The sequence below is a fragment of the Chiloscyllium punctatum genome, chromosome 6 (assembly GCF_047496795.1).
Source record: "Chiloscyllium punctatum isolate Juve2018m chromosome 6, sChiPun1.3, whole genome shotgun sequence".
NCBI classification, from domain to species: domain Eukaryota; kingdom Metazoa; phylum Chordata; class Chondrichthyes; order Orectolobiformes; family Hemiscylliidae; genus Chiloscyllium; species Chiloscyllium punctatum.
This window is the reverse complement of record NC_092744.1, coordinates 76,490,562-76,512,305: the sequence shown is the minus strand read 5'-3', so window position 1 is coordinate 76,512,305 and position 21,744 is coordinate 76,490,562. Positions and strand designations below refer to the sequence as shown.

General features: G+C 42.7%; 1 protein-coding gene across 1 annotated transcript in view; it reads right to left on the bottom strand.

Annotated features, from left to right (window-relative positions):
• Positions 1 to 21,744, bottom strand: part of LOC140478439 (uncharacterized) — a 119,161-nt gene that overhangs the window by 41,494 nt on the left and 55,923 nt on the right. Inside the window, exons 17-20 of the mRNA XM_072571703.1 lie at positions 11,468 to 11,625; positions 6,769 to 6,871; positions 4,843 to 5,025; positions 1,356 to 1,500 (exon numbers count right to left, since the gene is read on the bottom strand). Coding sequence (XP_072427804.1) covers positions 1,356 to 1,500; positions 4,843 to 5,025; positions 6,769 to 6,871; positions 11,468 to 11,625 — 589 coding nt within the window. The remainder of the gene's footprint in view (positions 1 to 1,355; positions 1,501 to 4,842; positions 5,026 to 6,768; positions 6,872 to 11,467; positions 11,626 to 21,744) is intronic.

The window sequence follows — 21,744 nt, the reverse complement described above, 5'->3', positions numbered from 1 at the left end:
GAAACCCACGCAGACACGGGGAGAACGTGCAAACTCCACACAGTCAGTCGCCTGAGGCGGGAATTGAACCCGGGTCAGTGACTTGGAAGAGGGACTGAATGGATGGCGGATAGATATGTTGATGACCCAAAAATAGGTAATGAAGTAAGTTGTGAGGAAAACTGAAGGAGGTTACAAAGGGATGTAGATTAGTAAAGTGAATGAGCAAAAATTTAGCAAATGGTGCATAATGTGGGGAAAAAATGAACTTGGCACGAAGAATAAGAAAGCAGCCACAATTAGAACGGTTTAAAGACATTTGGATAAGTACATGAATGGGAAAGGTTTGGAGGGATATGGGCCAGGAGCAGGCAGGTGGGACTGGTTTAGCTTGGGATTATTTTCACCATAGACTGTTTGGACCGAAGAGTCTGATTCTGTGCTGTATAACTGGATTATTTAAATGGAAAGAGATTACAGAACTGAGGTACAGAGGGATCTGGGTGCCCTGGAGCATGAATCACAAAAAGTTAACATGTTGGCAAGCAAGTGATTAAGAATGTAAATAGAATGTTGTCACTTGTTGCAGGGATAAAAGAATTTAATTGGAAGGAATGTCTTGCTGTCATTGTGTACAGTGTTGTGAGACCACATCTGGAGTACTGTGTACATTTGCCCTTTTAAAGAAAGAACATAATTGCTTTGCTGCAGTGCAAAGGTTCACATTATCAATTCCCGGGATGAGGGGGTTGACTTATGGAGAATGTCTGGAGAGATTAGTCGAAAGGAGTGCAGAAGAGTGAAAGGCGATTTTACTGAAACGTACGTGATCTGAGTGGTCTTGACAGGGTGGGTGCTAAAATTAAGGTTCCTTTACCTCGAGAGAATGGGAGACAGTTTAAAAAGGGATCTCCCATTTGAGACGGAAGACTCTTCATAAAGGAATGTTGGAGGCAGGCTCATTGAATATTTCTCAGGCAGATATAGACACATTCTTGACACATAAGGGAATTAAAGAATGTTGGGTGTAGGCAAGTAAGTGGACTTCAGTTCACAACCAGAGCACCCATTACTATATTGAATGAAGGGAAGGCTATTCCTGACTTTAGTTTGCATGTTCATACACTTCCTGCTCCCCAGGTGCTGCCTGACCTGAGGAATATTTGAACATTCTTTGTTTTTATTTCAGTCCTCTCGTGATCATGATATTGTGATTCCATGATATTCATTGCTCAGAGGTCTTCAATACCAAACAATTAAAGAGGAACAGATTTGAATTTAATTTGACTAAGTGCACCTTATAACTAGAGAAACCAAATTTGCTACTCTAGAGACAGTTCCGATAAACCCTGTCTTCCGAGATGAGGAATACCTACTGAAATGCTCCAGAGTAATCGTAGTAGGGTTCAACATGTGATCTCTTGCAATGGTTCTCCCCTGTTCCATTGCACAGTGCACACAGCTTAGGGAAATCTGGACTGGCACCTGGGACACAGCTGGAGGAGAAGAACTTTTGTACAACTGGAAGCAAAATGTAAACAAACATGTAAGTGAAAAGATTGCCATGCATGGCTGAGCAAACACTTAAACAGGAATTGAAAGAAAAATACTTCATTATAGTAAACCAAAAGGTCTTAATTAGGATAGGTTTCTGGTGTGTAAAGAGTTTAGATCAGAGTGGTGCTGGAAAAGCACAGCAGGTCAGGCAGCACCCGAGGAGCAGGAAAATTGACTTTTCGGGCAAAAGCCCTTCATCAGGATTCCTGACGAAGGGCTTTTGCCCAAAATGTCGATTTTCCTGCTCCTCAGGTGCTGCCTGACCTGCTGTGCTTTGCCAGCACCACTCTGATCTAGACTCTGGTTTCCAGCATCTGCAGTCCTCACTTTTGCTTTCTGGTGTGTAAACCCCAGTTTATTGTTCCAAATGTCCATTGCTCCAGTGACAGCCATGGTATAATCCCTCCCACTGTTAGCCTGAAGATCCAGTTTACTTCCTATCCCATGTTCAACAACCTCATCTGGTCCCACCACAGCTTGTTCACTCATCCTTTTGCTGCCATTCAGCCATCTCTTCAAAGAAAAAAATCTGCTCAAAAGCAAAGAAGCTAATCTCAGAGCACAGCATGATCTTGATCAGATGGGCCAACGGGCCAAGGGTGGCAGATGAAGTTTCATTTAGATAAATGTGAGGTGCTGCATTTTGGTAAGGTAAATCAAGGCAGGACTTATACACTTAATGGTAAGGTCTTGGGGAGTGTTGACTTACAAAGAGACCTTGGAGTGTAGGTTCACAATTCCCTGCAAGTAGAGTCACAGGTAGACAGGGAAATGAAGGAGGTGTTTGGTATGCTTTCCTTTATTGGTCAGTGCATTGAGTAAAGGAGTTGGACGGCTGTACAGAACATTGGTTAGGCCACTTTAGGATAAGTGTGTTCAATTCTGGTCTCCCTGCTATAGGAAAGCCATTGTAAAACTTGAAGAAGTACAGAAAATATTTGCAATGATGTTGCCAGGGTTAGAGAGTATGAGCTATAGGGAGAAGCTGAATAGGCTGGGTCTATCTTCCCTGGATCATCAAAGACTGAGAGGTGACCTTATAGAGGTTTATAAAATCATGAGGAGCATGGATAGAGTAAATAGCCAAAGTCTTTTTCTCAGGGTAGGGGAATCCAAAACTAGACGGCATAGGTTTAAGGTGAGAGAGAAAACATTTAAAAGGGACCTAAGGAGCACCTATCTTCATGCAGAGAGTGGTGGATGTATGGAATGAGCTGCCAGAGGAGATGGTGGGGGCTAGTACAATTACAGCATTTAAAAGGCGTCTGGATGGGTACATAAATAGGGAAGGTTTAAAGGGATATGGGCCACAAGCTGGCAAATGGAACTAATTTACTTTGGGCTATCTGGTCAGCATGGATGAGTTGGCCCAAAGGGTCTGTTTCCCTGCTATACATATCTTTGACTCTATGACTCTATTAGAAATAGAGAAGCAGGAAAGAAAAGGAGGGAATAAAATGGAACAAAAGACAGGAAAAAATCGAGGCAAGGTAGAAGAAAGCAAAACAAAGATCTGGAGAGAGACAAAAACAAATAATGATTGAATGACAAAAGAAAAGTTAGTTTGTATCAACCAGCTAAAGCTGAGATTAGAGAGAAGTAGGAAGAGGAAGAGAAAAAGAAACACAGAAAAAGATTTTAAAAATAGCATGGACAGAGAGAGACAAACATCTCTAAGGTACATGGCTGCACTTCACCAAGGTTTTTTCAACAGCACCTCACAAACCACAAATTGTGCCATCTAAATGATATAGTGGATCAGTGGTTAGTACTGTTTTCTGCCAGGGGCCTGGGTTCAATTCTGCCCTTGGGTAGCTGTCTGTATGGAATTTGCACATTCACCCCATGTCTGCGTGGGTTTCAGCAAGGTACCCTGGTTTCCTCCCACAGTCTTAAGATGTGCGGGTTAGGTGGGTTGGCCACGCTAAATTGCCCATAGTCTCCAGGGATGTGCAGGCTGGGTGGGTTAGGCATGGGAAATGCAAGGTTACAGGGATTGGGTAGGATGGCGTGGGTCTGGGTGGGATAATCTTTGGAGGGTTGATATAGCCTGCTTCCACTCTGTAGGGATTCTATGAAATGGGTAAGGGAACTAGACACATGGGAGCATCATCCTCTCCAAGTCACTCTCCATCCTGACTTGATTCCTTTGGTGTTACTGGGTCAAAATGGCATATGCATACCTCATGAACTACATCAGTTTAAGAAGGCAGCTCAGCATCACCCTCTCAAGGGCAATAAATGTTAGACTTGCCAATGATTCCCATGAAACACAGAGGAAAGAGAGAGAGCAGGAAAGAAGGGGAAAGAAAGGATGATTAAAGAAAGAACAAAAGCTGATGGACAGAAAGAGAGTGAGATTAAAAGTAGAATAAAGAAAGGATATAGAAGACAAAAAGAAAAGGATAAGGTTGGAGTGAGAAGCAGAAAGAATGGGGTGGCACAGTGGCTCAGTGGTTAGCACTGCTGCCTCACAGTGCCAGGGACCCAGGTTCGATTCTAGCTTTGAGCGTCTGTCTGTGTGGAGTTTGCACATTCTCCCTGTGACTGCGTGGGTTTCCTCCCATGATCCAAAGATGTGCAGGTCCGGTGAATTGGCCATGCTAAATTGTCCACAGTGTTCGGTGCATTAGTCAGAGGGTTACTCTTCAGAGGATCGGTGTGGACTGGTTGGACTCAATGGCCTGTTTCTACACTGTAGATAATCTAATCTAGTGGCAGAAATGGAAGATGGGTATAGAAAAGTATGAGACAAAAGGGATGGAAGGTGAGGGAGGCAAAATAGAAGGAATAAGAAAGGTAAAAAGATAAGAAAAGGAAGTACAATGAGAAACAAAGGAAAGAAAGCAAAATCAAAGGGATAGAGAGAATAAAAGAGATCTAGAAATAACAAGAGAAAGTTTTTTTTCTGGATTGAAATATTTATGTTAGACTGGCCAGTGCCAGTAATCTTCACTGAAGGAGAATCTAAAGACAAACCCAGTATAGAAAGAATTTTTGAAAATGTTGAACTATTTCCATATCACACAACTAGATTAACTTTATAATCATTCCCCCATGTGAACTATATATTGACAGATGTACCATTACTCCCAGTTATTGTTTTCTATCTCATTTTGAGATTCTATTTCATTCATCATAACTCACCATACCTTTTACCAGGAGGTAACACATTAACGTGGATCAAAGTTATGTGAAATCTGTCTCCCAACAACTAAGCTCAATTCTCCACAAATGAAATCGGACAAAATAACTCAAACGTTATTAAATTTGCAAAGCTTTTAACAATGAAAGACAACATTTTACCTTCCTCAATTGGAGACATTCTGTTCCAAGACGTCAAGTTGTATCTCAGAATGGTTCCTATCGGGATGACCCAGCCAGCAGATTTACCAATGCCAGTGTGGCAGGATCTTTTGCCCCGTAGACCATGGAAGCCAAAGTCACTGCTTTGCTTTACTACTGCTACAGCATAATAACAGGAGCCCTCTGTAATATACAATGCACTCTCAATCATATTGGAATCACTGCCCTTGCCTGTACTGCATTGATTTTTATTGTAAATATATAGTAGAGCTGAGAGAATAAGGCACTCAAAAACTTTGAAAATAGCTCTGGAAACAAATTTGAAGTGGTAATATCGCTTGGTGCCTTAAAAAATGAAAAACAGAGAATTGAGAAAAAATGAAGTTAAAAATCACACCATACCAAGTTACTGTCCAACAGGCTTACGTGGAGGTACAAATTTTCGGAGCGGTGCTCCTTCATCAATTAGTTGTGGAGCAGGATCATAAGACACAGAACTTATAGCAAAAGATCACAGTGTCATGCAACTGAAATGATATATTGAACAAACCTAGATTGCTGTACAAAAGCTTGTACTTTCAAATACACCTGTCGGACTATAACCTGGTGTTGTGTGACTTTTAACTACGTCCACCTCAGTACAACGCCAGCACCTCCACATCGAACAAAATGATTGAGTGCAACCTGTCAAAGGCTATTACGATTGCTGCTTAGCTGGAATTACAGAGAGAAATTGCCCAGATTTTGTTTTCCTTCATTAGCTGTGAGATCTTTCTTCCTCCCAAGGGATTACATAGCGGCTGAAAGATGGGAATTTTTGCATTACAATACTCCAACCACTATGAGTGTGGGTGAAGTATGATGGAAAAACTGGCCTTGGCTTGTCATTTTTCGATGTTCACATGCATCATATATCCAGGTTGTGGTCAAGTTAGAAAATATTTATGTTTCTGCAACTCCAGGCTAGCTGCCTGTATTATAAAGATTGGTAAAGACATCTTCATTTTATATAAGAAATGGGACTCAGTTACTCATTACCTACTCCTCAATGGTTATAACACAGTTTCAAAGTCTCATTGAAATACTCTTCTTTACAATGCATTATTGAAACCCTAAACATGACCACATGCAGAAATCCCTCAGTTGGCTTCAAATTGAGAAGGGTCTATGTTGGAGCAATGCACCAATTGCCATTCTCGGGACAAGGAAATGATACACAGCAACAGTTAGGGTTTTACAGAGATCCGTCTAAGATAAAAGATGCAGCAATAACTCTCAATAAAAAGGGAATCAGGCGGTGAGAGCAGGAGTTCACAATTGGAGATTGCTGAAATCAGCATTCCCATTTGGCGATTTCACATATCTGTGAGTTGCAACTGTCACACCTGATTGATGGTCACATCAGATGCCGCCAAGTCAAACCTTTCTCAATCACAGACAAAACATTGGTCTCACAATTCACAGTGCCTCGTGTGATCAGACAATGATGGTGTGTTGGGTTCTAATTTGGCAATAGAAGACAGATCTGGGTAGTAGAAGAACTGTGGGTGCCATTGGAAGACATGAATATAGAAATTATAGGCAAGAGTAGGCCATTTGGCTCTTCAAGTCTGCTTCATTATGATCATGGCTGGTCATTCAACTCAGTATCCATGTCCCCTCTTTTTCCCATACCTTTTGATCCCTTTAGTCCTAAAGACAGTACCCAATTCTTTCTTGAAAACATTCAATGTTTTGGCCTCAACCACGTTCTGTGGCAGAGAATTCTATAGGGTGAACAATCTCTTAATGAAGATATTTCTCCTCGGCTCAGTCCTCAACAGATGCATCTCAGCAGATTCAGTGGGTTAGTCATTTTATAATTAGTATTATACATAAAATGCAGGCATCACAATCATTTGCTGTCAGCATTTCATAAGCGATTACCTGTGGTATTCTCGGCTGCAATTGGTTTCAGGCGTGGTTCGGGCACTAGGCCTCCCTTGTAGATATCTCCACCATCCACAGTTATAGCATCTGCTTCTCTATTCTGAGAATGAGAAATGTGCGCAGCGTTAATATAAAACAAGTGCCTTCTTTCCACTCACTGCAGTAATTGAGTACATCACTTCCTTTGTTCCCATTAATTCTATTCCCGCCTCTCCAGAAATCCTGCATGAGCTAGAAATGTAGTATCGGGAGCAGAATTAGTCATCCAGGGCCACTGAAGTTCAGTGGTTCTCGAATGGGCACGTGCTGATCACTTGTGGAAGGGGGCAAAGGGAGGGAAGGCCGGTCCAATGGACTACTAAGCAGCGTCACTCCACCCACTTTAGTTTGACTCTCATCAGAAGTAATGGCAAGATAGAAGCTCCTTTGCTGAGACACCAAGGAGGCAATGTCTGATTCCAAGCAACGGAGATTTAGTCTCATGCTGCAATCTGGGTTCATCAGATTCCCCTTCCTTGTTTTCAGCCCCATTGAGTATTGAAAATCCACAGTTGCTTGTTATAACAGATACCTTGCTCAGAAAACTGCCTTCATGTTACTCACACTTACAAAGACTTGATTCGGAGACGTCGGTGTTGGACTGGGGTGTACAAAGTTAAAAATCACACATCACCAGGTTATAGTCCAACAGGTTAACTTGAAAGCACTAGCTTTCAGAGCACTGCTCCTTCATCAGGTAGTTGGGACTTGTCTCACTGATATGGCAGCCAGTCTAGTTGTGTGATATTAGGAATTTCCGGTTTGCTTGATGATGGCATCATACATCAGGAGCTTGCACTTAGAAGACCCTTGTGAATTATCATTGGTTTGCAGACCACTCTTCAAGAACCATTGTGTTAGATCATGACTGATCAGTCTCTCAGCTTCAGGAAGCAACTATTGGCTTTTCCCTGGTGGCTCAGTGGTTAGCACTGCTGCCTCGTAGGACCAGGGACCTGGGTTCAATTCCAGCCTCAGGTGACTGTCTATGTGGAGTTTGCGCATTCTCCCTGTGTCTGTGCGGGTTTCCTCCGGGTACTCTGCTTTCCTCCCACAGCCAAAGATGCGCAAGTTAGGTGAATTGGCAGTGCTAAATTGCATATAATGTTCAGGGATGTGAAGGATAGGTGCATTAGTCGGGGGAAATGTAGAGTAATCGGATAGGAGAATGGGTCTGGGTGAGATACTCTTCGGAGGGTCAGTGTGGACTTGTTGGGACAAATGGCCTGTTTCCACACTTTAGGGATTCTACGATTCTATGAATATCATTACCAAAACAAAAATCTATGCCTGTCTTGAATGTTGCAATTGACTGAGCATCTGTGGATTTGAGAGAAGAGAATTTCTATCACAAACAAAAACAGAAATTACTGGAAAGGCTCAGCAGGTCTGGCTGTATCTGTGGAGAGAAATCAGTGTTAACATTTCAGATCGACTGACCCTTCCCTGAGAATTTCTATAGTGCCCCAAGTGCAAAGTTGTTTTTCTGATCTCCATTCCGAATTATCTGAGTCTAGAACAACTGGACACAGCTTCAGATCTGCAATCGATCTTTTAGGATAGAGGTAAGGAGAAATTAATTTTCTCAAAAGATAATTCTCTACTCAGGAAGTTATGAATGTGCTATCATTTAGTCATAGAGTTGTAGAGATATACAGCATGGAAACAGACCCTTCAGTCCAGCCCATCCATGCCAACCAGATATCCCAACCCAATCTAGTCCCACCTGCCAGCACCCAGCCCATATCCCTCCAAACCCTTCCTATACATATACCCATCCAAATGCCTTTTAAATGTTGCAATTGTACCAGCCTCCACCACTTCCTCTGGCAGCTTGAGGCTAAAATAGCCTCTTGAAACCAAGCGATATGGGGAGCAAGGTTAGCCAAGGTCATATTGAATAGCAGAACAGATATGAAAAAAGAAGCAGAAGAAAGGTGGACAATGACAGACAGCAACTATCCGCTCCCATTACTCAGTGAGAAGAAATGCAGAGTCAATAAGTAAAAGCTCATTCCTACATTGCTAACAAAGTGAGTGAACTGAACGCACAATTACCACATCAATGACTGAGGCCAAATTTGGATTCAGTGATTCAACAATGTAAGCTTTGAGATGGGCAGAATAAATTGTGAAAAGGTGCCATAAAATGAATGAATGTGGATGTAGAGACAGCATCCAGTTGCTGTGGGAAAGAGGCTTCAACAGAACCAAGCACACTATGTTTAGCAGGTTGATGGTGAGTGGAAAGCCCCACCCAAGATCAGCATTATAGACACTGTTATATCAATTATACCTATGTGGTATCTAATTACGAACACCTCAGATTATGAGTCAGTGGTGATTATCCACCACTCTGCTTTCAAGGATATCAATCCATGTTTCTGACTTCACCTCCGCACCTCCACAGTCCTCCCATCCCCACCAGCACTTCAAATACATTACAGCATTTTAAGAGCTGCTGTCTCATTCAGATTTGCAATTCCTGGTCATGTGTGCACGGCAAGTAAGAGATAAAATATGAAATACGCCGACAGATCAAAACAGGTTGAGATGGTACGAGGTATTGGCTGCAATGACGAAAGTCAGTGAGCCAAGATCTCGAAGGATGTCAAAAGTGACACCTGATGAAGAATAGGAGACAATGAGGACTGCAAATGCTGGAGATCAGAGTCAAAAAGTGTGGCGCTGGAAAAACACAGCAGGTCAGGCAGCATCCGAGGAGCAGGAGAGTCGATGTTTCAGGCATAAGCTCCTCATCAGGAATGTGGGGTGGGGGAGTCAAGGGGGCTGAGAGGTAAATAGGGGAGTGGGGGTGGAGCTAGGGGGCAGGTAGCTGGGAATGCAATTGGTAGGTGATGTTGGGAGTGATGATAATAGGCCAGAGCGGAGGGTGGAGTGGATAGGTGGGAAGGAAGATGGACAGTTCAAGGGGGGTAGCCATGGGCACCCGCATGGGCCCCAGCTATGCCTGCCTCTTCATCGGGTATGTGGAACAGTCCATCTTCTGCAGGTACACCGGCACCATTCCCCACCTTTTCCTCCTCTACATCAATGACTGTAACAGCACCACCTTGTGCTCCCACGAGGAGGTTGAACAGTTCATCAACTTCACAGACACCTTCCAATCTGACCTCCACTTCATCTGGACCATCTAGGACACCTCCCTCCCCTCCCTGCACCTCTCCATCTCCACTTCTGGAGACCAACTCAACATGGGCATCTACTTCAAACCCACCAACTCCCACAGCTACTTGGATTACACCTCCTCCCACCCTGCTTCCTGTAAAAATGCTATCCTTTATTCCCAATTCCTCCGCCTCTGTCACATCTGTGCCCCGGAGGAGCAATTCCACTCCAGGACATCCCAGGTGGCCTCCTACATCAGGAACAGCAACTTCCCCTCCTAACTGGTCAACAATACTCTCCAATGTATCTCCTCCTCTTCCCCAACCTCCCCCCTTGAATCCCACCCCTCCAATCACAACAACGACAGATCACCCCTTGTCCTCACCTTCCACCCCAGCAATTTCCAGATACAATGCATCATCGTCCACCATTTCTACAGTCAGACCCCACTACCAGAGATATATTTCACTCCCTACCCCTTTCAGCAATCCGCAGAGAACATTCCCTCCGCGACTCCCTCATTCGGTCCATGCCCCCCACCAACACACCCTCCACTCCCGGCAACGTCTCTTGGCCCTCCAAGAGGTGTAAAGCCTGTGCCCACACCTCCCCCCTCGCATGTGTCCAAGGCCCCAAAGGATGCTTCCACATCCAACAGAGATTTTCCTGTGCCTCCACACACATCATCTCCTGTGTTCGCTGCTCTTGGTTTGGTCTCCTGTACACTTGGGAGACAGGACACCAACTTGTGGAACATTTCAAAGAACATCTCCGGGACACATGCACCAAACCACCCCACTGCCCTGGGCTGAGCGCTTCAAATCCCCTTCTCACTCCGCTAAGGACACGCAAGTCCTGGGCCTCCTCCACCACCAAAGCCAAGCCAACCAACGCCTGGAAGAAGTACACTCTTCCACCTCATCAATGTTAATTTCGCCAGTTTCCTCATTTCCCCTTCCCCACCTTATCCCAGATCCAACCCTCCAACTTGGCACCACCCTCTTGAACTGTCCTACTTGTCCATCTTCCTTCCCACCTATCTGCTCCACCCTCCGCTCTGACCTTTCACCATCACCCCCATCCTCATCCACCTATCGCCTTCTTAGCTACCTTCCCCCCACTTATCTATTAAACCCTGCATTATCCCTCCCCCCATTATCTACCCACTCCCATTTACCTCTCAGCCCCCTTGGCCACGCCCCTCTACATTCCTGATGAAGGGCTTATGCCGGAAACATCGACTCTCCTGCTCCTTGAATGCTGCCTGACCTGCAGTGCTATTCCAACACCGCACCTGATGAAGAATGTCAAGTACACACTAGGCCATTCTCACTGAGCAAGTTTCTCCAGTACCAGAATCTCATTCAGCTAAACAGAGAATCTGCAAGCATGTGTACAGTTATCCTGTGGGTATTGGTGAATTATAATATTGGAGCTACTTCCACGGACTCACATACATCCGCTTCTGTAGGCTTGGTAACGCTGTAACAAAATTATTAGACCACATCTAAATAGAGTAAATCCCTACCTTGATAGCAGTCAGACATGCTTCATCACTGTCTTTCTTTATACATTGGAAGCTAAAGGGTTCATGCATCATTGCCTTTCCCAAATCATTGCATTTTGATAATTCTGCTTTGGAGATTGTACACCATGTGATATTTGACGTGCTGGCAAATGAAAGGGCTGGAAAAGAAAATTTAATAACAATTACAACATTGAAGTAGAACAGGAAATAAAAGTAAAGAGAGAAAGATCAAGAGTCTAGCCATTGTATATAGCTCAGAGCATGATGGGATGGGGGACAAAGAGCACCATGCTTATTATTACAGGACATTGATTATAAATGTGAATATTGGAAGTAGCATTTAACAGGAGAGAAAGAAAAATGCTTAAAACAAAGTAATCATATTTGAAATTGACAGAACATTTATATAAGTGATTTAAAGGTATTGATTATACAATAGAGAGATATTATACACAGCTATTATGCAGGTGGAAAAGAGGAAAAAAGAGAAAATTAAAATAAAGGAAGTTTAACAATTACTTGCCATTTCAGAAGCTCAGAACAACCCAGCATGTGTTACAATGTAACATGTAGGAAATACGGTAACCAATCCAATCGCAGCAAAGACTCGCAGTCTGCAATTTGGCAATGATCAGGTAATTTTGGTTTTGCGGAGCGCATTGAGCAATCATGCCAATGGACATGAAGGAGAATAGAGAGAGAACAGTCATAATACAGGAAGAATAAGAGGTAGTGAGAGTAGAGAAAGGTGGAGGTCGTAGATATAGAGTGATAGAAGGTGTGTTCAAAACTGAGACAAGGAGAAACTACTGCTCTCAGAGGGTTGTGAATCTTATGAACTCACTGCCCCAGAGTGCGGAATCAATCCACAGATTAAAGAAAGAAATAGATATGTTTCTGAGGAATAGTGGGATAAAGGGCTATGGGGAGGAGGCAAGAGAGTGGAGGTGAGACTAGGATAAGAGCAGCTATGATCATGTTACATGGTGGAGCAGGGTCGAAGGACTGCATTGAATATTCCTGCTCCTCATTCCTATGTTCATATGTTCCTAAAACAGAGAAAATAGAAGTATACAGTGGAAAGTGAGTGTATCAAGCTTAAGCAGAGAGTGACAAGAACGAATTGACCCTGGAGAGAGAGAACAGCAGTTATACAGGAAAGACGTGGAAAACATCATGGTTACACAGGAAATAGAGAAAGATAGTGAGATAGTGGGTAATAGGAATAACTCTAAAGGAAGTGAAAGACAGTAATTATGTAAGAGAAAGCAATGGTTGCAATATATAAGAGAGAAAAAGGAAGAAAGGAAGAAAGGAAGCAAGGAAGGAAAAAATGAAGACGAGACAGCAACGCACAAGAGAGCTGCAATAAATATAGAAAATAAAATAATTGTAATAACACACATCAGCAAAAACTTGGTAGAGAGAATCGAGAATCGGCAATGAAAGAACATGGGTTGTCTGTTAAAACATAGCGAAGAAATGTACATTGCTAAAATTCTTTACGTAACTTCAAAAAATTCCAAAGCATTATCAAACACTGAATTACCTTGAATTGTAGTCACTTTGTAATTCAGAGGAAGTTTAATTGATGTGCTGGGCTTTGAGAATTGAAGAGTTTAAGATAAATAATTGCACGTGGCGGTGAATAACATATTTGAGCACTAGGTTCACATGAATGCCAGCAAAACAAATAGCATTAATACTCACAAATAATTCCCAAGAGTATAAAAGCGTAGCGCAAAATCATCGTGCCAATCTGTGGATTGAAGGAATCGAGAACAACTTCTGTCACCAGCCAGCTATGCAGTAGCTATGTGATGAGACTTAGGTGCACTCTCTCTCCTTTATAAAGTCTAGAGATTAGAAAGCTGGCAGAATGAGCCACAAAAGTGACCCTTAACCTGCCTGGGTCATATTTCACAAGTGCACTTAGCGAAACTCGGTCTACCTGAGATACTTTCAAATAAATCTTTGTTTCGACCACAAAGAATGCAGAGAAGGAACAGTTGTAGTCCCGAGGAGCGTGATGGGGTTTTCCCATCATTTCCTGAAGTGATCAGGTTAGTTGATAAATAAAGGTGGATTATTTAAGCACTTAGTGAAATTCCATTTTTACTTCACCCTCCCTTCACTATCTGTTTTGTGCTTGTGTTTTTTTCCACTATTTCCACATTGCACTTTTTTTTTAACTTTCTTGTCTCCTTTCCAAGTCTATATTTTTGGTCCTTGTTTCCTTCTTTGATTTGTACCTGTCTTGGAATTATGGGAGAATGTCTTTGGCATGGTAGCATGCATTTACTCACGATGGAATGAAAAGAAACAGTTTTGAAGAAAAATCATATCTGGAAATGAATGTACTGGTTCACTTTTGAAGTATACAAAACAAGTTGGACTGGTGTGTGCCATTTGCAAGTTTTAAAGCTTTTTCTTTCTGGAGGTGAAAGATAACAGCAACAATTGTATTGAAAACTTCAACATTGCAACATTGACTTTCCAAACCGAGGTTCCAGATTTGATCCTTTCTTCTTCCACCTGTGTTATATCTAGCTACCATTGTCTTTAACTTGGCCAAAATCCTCAACAATATCTTTGTCACCTACTCAGTAGCTCATTAGACAACCTCAAAGGACAATGTTAATCACATTACTGTGGGTCTAGAGTCACATGTAGGCCAGATCAGGTAAGGACAACAGATTTCTTTCCTTAAAGGGCAAACAGTAAACCAAATTGATCTTCCTGAAAATTACTGGTAGCCACTATGACTGAATTTGACTTTCAACTCCAAATTGTATTAATTAGATGTAATTCCACCAGCTGTGCTGTTAGTTTTGAACAAGCCAACACAAAGGGCAAACCAAACAGCAGAGTTAGTATCAAGAAAGCTTCATAAGCACAAACTGTGCTCAGCTATGACAAAAGAATGCTGCATCTATAAACTTATATGTCATTTTATACGTGTCATTGGATGAGAACATATTTTAAAAGCAATAAAAAGCCAAATGCTTACTCATACAAATATGTTGTTGTGAAAGTACATCCACCACCCGATAGATATACCCATCCAAATGACTTTTAAATGTTGCAATTGTACTCACCTCCACCACTTCCTCTGGCAGCTCACGCCATACGTGTATCACCCTCGGCATGAAAAAGTTGCCCCTTAGGTCTCTTTTATATCTTTCCCCTCTCACCCTAAACCTATGCCCTCTAGTTCTGGACTCCCCGACCCCAGGGAAAAGACTTTGTCTATTTACCCTATCCATGTCCCCCATGATTTTGTAAACCTCTATAAGGTCACCCCTCAGCCTCCGACGCTCCAGGGAAAACAGCCCCAGCCTGTTCAGCCTCTCCCTATAGCTCAAATCCTCCAGTTGGGAAATGGGCCGGGTGTTAGCAGGTGGGACTAGATTGGGTTGGAACATCTGGTCGGCATGGATGGGTTGACCGAAGGGTCTGTTTCCGTACTGTACATCTCTATGACTCTATGACCACATGACTCTATGACCACTGGAAAAGATATCAAAGGCAGACCTGGGGGAAATTAGTGATCAAAAGGACTTGAGTTGACAGAATTTGTTTTTATGAATGGACATCGCACTTACTTTAAGCTTGTTCCAGGAGTACACATTGTTGCTGTCTTGGCTGCAGAAACATACAAAACATCCCTCAGATCCAAAGCTGCATGGTGACGGAGGTACAAATCTTCACATTAAAGGTATGCTACAAGGTATACTGCAACATAAACGTGGAAACATATGCGATGGGAGCTGGAGAGAGCCACTTGGTCCATCGAATCCACTCTGCTTTGCAATATGATCATGGTGAATTCTCTATCTCAATGCTCTACGTCCACAGTCTCCCAATACCCCTTGGCCTGCGGATTGTCTATTAAATGGCAGAGCAGACTCAAGGGGCTGAATGGCCTTCTCCTGTTCCTACGTCTTAAATGCTAGACACCTTTATCTTCTGGAAATCTATTTCTTCCTTAAGTACATTCAGTGATTTGACATTCACAGCCTTTTATGGTAGATAATTCACCACCTTCTGAGCAAAGGAGTACTTCCGTACCTCAGTCTAAGGCATTAACTCCTTACTCTGGATCCTCAGTTTGGAGAACAGTTACCCCTGCATCCAGTCATATTGTTGAGATGACTGAAATACAGGTAGCCCTCAAATAGGCAAAGCTTCAAACAACAGAGTTTTGATTAATATGGTTTCACTATAAAATGGTTTTTGCTTTACCATCTGTAATTCCAACAATTTGTGAGAACCAGTTCTTACCTTACTTGCAGCATCACCGAGGGCTAAATGTGTTGAAGGTCAGGGTTCCTGGACACACTCCTGTTTGTTTGTATTGGCTATTACCGGCTTCAATTAAGGCTCGATAGAATTTTTCAAACTGGCCTTCCACCTCCTGAGGTAGTAATGACTGAGGGGAAAGGAGACAGAACGGAGTGGAGGAGAAGAGGCAGAGAGGAGTGAGAGGAGAAGAGGCAAAAAGGGAAAAAAAACAATTATACCATTTACATAAATGATTGAGATGAGAATATAGAAGGCATGGTTTATAAGTTTGCAGATATTACCAAAATTGGTCGTATAGTGGAAAGTGAAGATGATGATCTCAGCTTACAAAGAGACCTTGATCAATTGGGTCAATGGACTAAAGAGTGGCAAATGGAGTTTAATTTGGATAAATGTGAGGTTCTGCATTTTAGTAAAATTAACAAGGGCAGGACTTAAACAATTAAAACATATGGCCCTGGTTACTGTTGTAGTACAGAGACACCTGTGGGTTCAGATACATAATTCTTTGAAGTTTGCGTGACAGGTAGACAGAGTGGTTAAGAAGGCATTTAGCATGCTTGCCTTCATTGCTTAGACCTTTGAGTATAGGAGTTGATATGTTCTGTTGAGGATGTTAGTGAGGCCTCTTCTAGAATACTGTGTATAGATGGTTCAGACAAGATTTACCAAGATGTTGCCAGAAATGGAGGGTTTAGGTGCATTTGTTCGGGGTAAATGTAGAGTAATAGGGGAGAGGAATGGATCTGGGTGGATTACTCTTTGGATGGTCAGTGTGGACTTGTTGGGCCAAATGGCCTGTTTCCACAATGATGGGATTCTATGTTAATTCTATGCTAAAGTCATAAGGACAGGCTGAGTAGGCTGGGACTTTTTTTTAATTAAGCGTGAGAGTTGAAGGATGATCTTATAGAGATTTATGAAATAATAAGGGGTACAAATAAGGTAAATGGTAGGTGTCTTTTCCCTAGGGTGAAGAATTTCAAGACAAGGAGTCATAGTTTTAAATTGAGAGGAGAGGAACTATAAAAAACATGAGGGCAATTTTTTTAGACAGAGAGTAGTTTGTATGTAGAATGAACTTTCAGAGGAAATGGTGGATGTGTTACAGTGCCAATATTTAAAAGACATTCAGACAAATACATGAATAAAAAATGTTTGAATGAATATGGATCAAGCACGGGCAGGTAGAGCTAGTTTAGTTTGGGAGTATAGTTGACATGGGTTGGTTGAACCAAAGGGTCTGTTTCTATGCTGTATGACACTATGACTATATGAGCGAGGGGAGAAAAGGCGGAGAGGAGTGGGAGGAAACAAAGCAGGGAGGAGCGGGAATAGATGAAACGGTGAGAAGTGGGAGAGGAAAGGCAAAGAGGAATGAGGGGAGAGGAGGCAGAGAGGAGTAGGGAGGAAGAGGTAGACAGAAGATGGGGAATGGAGAGGGAGAGCAGGGAACAGAATGAGGGGAGAACAGACGGGGAGGAGAGGAGAGACAGGAGAGGTGGGTGGCTGTGAGCTTAGACTTAGCAGGGGTACCTCACAGACTGGGGAGGGTTGTGGCTGCCAATGCTGGCTCTGACTGGTACCTTGAGGCTGGCTCTAACCTGTTGGTGTGGGACCTATAGGCTGCAGGTCTGCTGCTGTTGCCATGCCCTGTGGCCAATGGCAGATAGCAGCTCTGTCATGTGGCCTGGGGCCGAGTGGTGGCTGCTATCTGTTGGAAACCTTAGTCAGCACAACAGCACGGGGAGAGGTCACAAATCTGAAGGCAGGGAATGCCTTCAAATCAGAGGAAGGAGGAATTCACTTCAAAATTGCACCAGTCTTGCCAGGGAAGGTACAGTAGTCAGTGTTAATGGATATGACTGTTGCTGGTGAGAGCAGCATTTGTTACTCATCCTTATTGACCTTGGCCTTAGAGGCTGCCAAGCCATTTCAGAGGGCATTTAAAAGCCAACTGCATTGCTGTGGGTCTGGAGTTACGTGAAGGCCCGATCAGGCAGAGATGGCAGATTTCTTTCTCTGGAGGATATGAAGGAACCAGCTGGGTTTTTATAACAATTGATGATGGTTTAATGGCACCACTACAGAGTCCAGCTTTACACTACGTTAATTGGAATCTCCCAACACTCATCAAGGGTTCTGGTCAAAATAGCATGATTAGATTCAAAGTCCACGCAGCTGGCATGGACTCATTTGAAAGCTACACGTGGAGCTACACAGAGATGGCCATTTTCTCTCCATGGCAAACATTCTCCCAATTCCTTTTCCTGTTCCACTTATGATCAAGTTGGGCTTCTTCACCATCTCTATTATGTGTGACATGCCTGTCAATATCTGATTGTGTATTTAACACAAGCTATTCATCTCCTCTGCTATTTCTCCTGATGAGAACTGCAGAAGTTTTCCTCCTATCGCTGGGAGATAATCCTCTCCTGGTACTAAACCCAGTACTAAATGTCTGATGAATCATGAAATCGGAATGCTGCACTTTTACAATATGTAACATCCATCATATGTAGTTTACTGGCTTCTCCAATTTCCTTCTGTAGATATTTTGTAATCAATCCGTTGAGGAATGTTATTGCACACCTCTGGAGCACGTGGAGCTTGAACCCAGGTTTCATGGCTCAGAGACAGGGATATTAATAATGCACTACAAGAGTCCCAAACTCCTTTTGCATATTATCCCTTTAAATAGAGTCCCGTTGTGGCGGTACCGTCTACCATGACCCTTCCTGCTCTCCCCTCCCCATTATGGTTTGGAAATGTGAAACCTCAAAGCTGAAATGCATTGCTTCAATATGGCTGTAATTGCAGATTCCGCTCTGCTCACTTTCCTCCCTTTTGGGTTTCGCTGTGCAATTCCACCTGCCTTTCTTTACATTAATGTCAGGAACACTTGCAACTGTGGCTGTCTCAAATAAATTGCACAAGTTGTAATGCAGAGCACACTCTGATTTGAACCTTTCTTTCTCCTTTATCTAGCAACTCTTCAAAAAAGTTCATGTAAACTCCCAGTTAATTAAAGAAGCACGCTTCAAATGACAAAGTCCCTTATTGTATTTCTTGCAGAAATGCTCCAGGGTAAGTTCAGAATGAGGTGAATAGATTCAAACTTCAAGTTTCTCACCAGCTCACAGTCTGCTCTTGCATACTTAGCAAGAATATATTGTAGGGAGATGCTCCTACCAATTTGCTCGACACAGACAAAAATTCTCCTTTAATTCACGGTCCCAACACCATTTTGTTCATTTTTTTTTTGATAGATCTTCCTTTCGTCATTCTAATTAATGTTATCAGCACTGGTTGGATATATTCCAAGATAATTCGTCACATAGTCTCCCACCTCCACTTGCACAATCCATCAAACAACCTTCTAAACCCCCTGTGAGACTTTTTATAAACAAATAGACTAAACAGCCCACTTTCATTTATGATTAGCTCAAGATTTTTCTCGTAGGTTTCTGCATTATTTATGGAGAAAGTCAGATCATCTTGGAGGGTTGACAGACCCAATTCAAATAAACAGACCTCAAGTACCCCTTCATCCAGGTTTCACCTCTTTCTGGGAAAAAGTGAGGACTGCAGATGCTGGAGACCAGAGTTGAAAAATGTGGTGCTGGAAAAACACAGCAGGCCGGGCAGCATCCGAGGAGCAGGAGAATCGACTTTCGGGCACAAGCCCTTCTTCAGGAATCCTGATGAAGGGCTTATGCCTGAAACGTCGATTCTCCTGCTCCTCGGATGCTGCCTGGCCTGCTGTGTTTTTCCAGCACCACATTTTTCAACTTCACCTCTTTCCGCTCAATATCTGTTAAATGAAGGCAGTCCCACAGGTACAAAACAGGGAATTCTTCCTTCAGAAACTGGATCCCGAATTAAGAAACGTGGTCAGAGTTACTGAAAGGTATTCTATCAAGTCTTTAAGCCAAAACTGGTTTATTTACATAATTCGCATTGGCATACAATGCACAGCTTTTATAAGGACAGTCATTAATTAGCAAAGCTCATGGACCATAAGGCATAAGAACAGAAGTAGCCCATTCAGTCTATTGATTCTGTTCAGCCCTTCAGTTAGATTATGGTTGACTTGATCATCTTTCACTCTGTTTTCCAATCATTTTCCCTTAATCTTTGATTCCCTTTGTAATTAAACATTTTTATCTTAGCCTCAAATATTCTTAAAGAAAAAGCTCAACAGCCCACTGCAGTAAAGAATTCAACAGATTCATTACACTTTGAGACAAGAATTCCCTCTTCATAGTTGCCTTAAATGTGCAATCACTTGATTAAAAATCTGTCTATCTCCGCCTTGAATATTCAACAGTACAGCCTCTGTGGTAAAGAATGCCACAGATTCACTTCACTGAGAGAGGGGGAAAAAATTCCTTCTCGATTCTGTTCCCCTTATTCTGAGATGATGCCCTCTCAGTCCTAGAGTGTACCATATGGGGAAAAAGACCTGCCTGTCTCTACCCTGTCAAGTCCTCTGAGAAACTTGTATTTTTCGCTAGGGTGTTCTCTTATTCTTCCAAACTCTAAGAGTACCAGCCCAACCTACTCAACCTCTCCTCATAAGACAATCTCTCCACACCCAGATCAACATAGTGACCTTCCATGGACTGTCTCTAATGCCAGAAGATAAGGAGTACAGTTAACAGTATTCCACTTGTAGTCTAACTGGTGTTCTTGTATAGTTTTAAGACTTCCCTGTTCTTTTTTTGACTTCCCTATTGTCAAGCTCCTTTTGCTTTGGTATAAAGGTCAATGTGGGGCAGCACAGTGGCACAGTGGTTAGCACTGCTGCCTCACAGCGCCAGAGTCCCAGGTTCAATTCCTGCCTCGGGCAACTGTCTGTGTGGAGTTTGCACATTCTCCCTGTGTCTGCATGGGTTTTCTCTAGGTGCTCCGGTTTCCTCCCACAGTCCAAACGATGAGCAGGTTAGGTGAATTGGCCACACTAAATTGCCTGTAATGTTAGGTGAATTGCCCATAGCGTTAGGTGCATTAGTCTAGGGAATGGGTCTGGGTGGGATGCTCTTCAGAGGGTCGGTGGGGACTTGTTGGGCTGAAGGGCCTGTTTCCACACTGTAAGTAATCTAATCATTCCAGTTGCCTGCCCTATTACCTCCTGAATTATATGTTTCCTTTTGTCATTTATGCATGAGGACTCTTAAATCCTTCTGTGCTGCAGCTTTCTGTAGTTTCTTTTTTTCTATTTAATTAATATTTAGGTCTTCTTTTTCCTCCTGCCAAACAGCGTCACCTCACACCTGCCAAGTTTTTGCTTAACCTCTCAATATCACTGTGCAAATTCTTTGTTGTGGAGGTTCCGGTTTTGGACTGGGGTGGATACAGTTAAAAATCACACACCATCAGATTATAGTCCAACAGGTTTATTTGCAAGTACTAACTTTCAGTGCGCTGCTCCTTCATCTTAACAGCTACCTGATAAAGGTGCGGCATTCCGAAAGCTAGTACTTCCAAATAAACCTGTTGGACTATAACTTGGCGTTGTGTGATTTTTAACAAATTTCTTTGTGTTATCCTGACCACTTGACTTCCCATCTATTTTTATATGATCCACAAACTTGCTGATTGTGCATTCACTTTCCTCATCCAAGACAGTAATATGGATTGTCAATAATTGTGGGCCCAACACTGATCCCTATAACAATCCACTAGTCACAGGGTACCTTGATTATATAAAAAAATTAATTGAGCCAGTTTTGCCATCTTTTTGCATTCTTAATACGAGGTGACAGAAGGGACTTCCGGTGCTTTCGGTGACATTTGCGGTTTTCCAGACACCACAAACAAGTTCAAATTTCAACAAAGATGCTTGTAAAGATTAATAGCAAAAGCCCACTGGAGGTTTGAGAGATACGTTATTATTAATATAAGGAGGGCTTTTTTTTAGATTAGATTCCTTACAGTATGGAAACAGGCCCTTCGGCCCAACCAGTCCA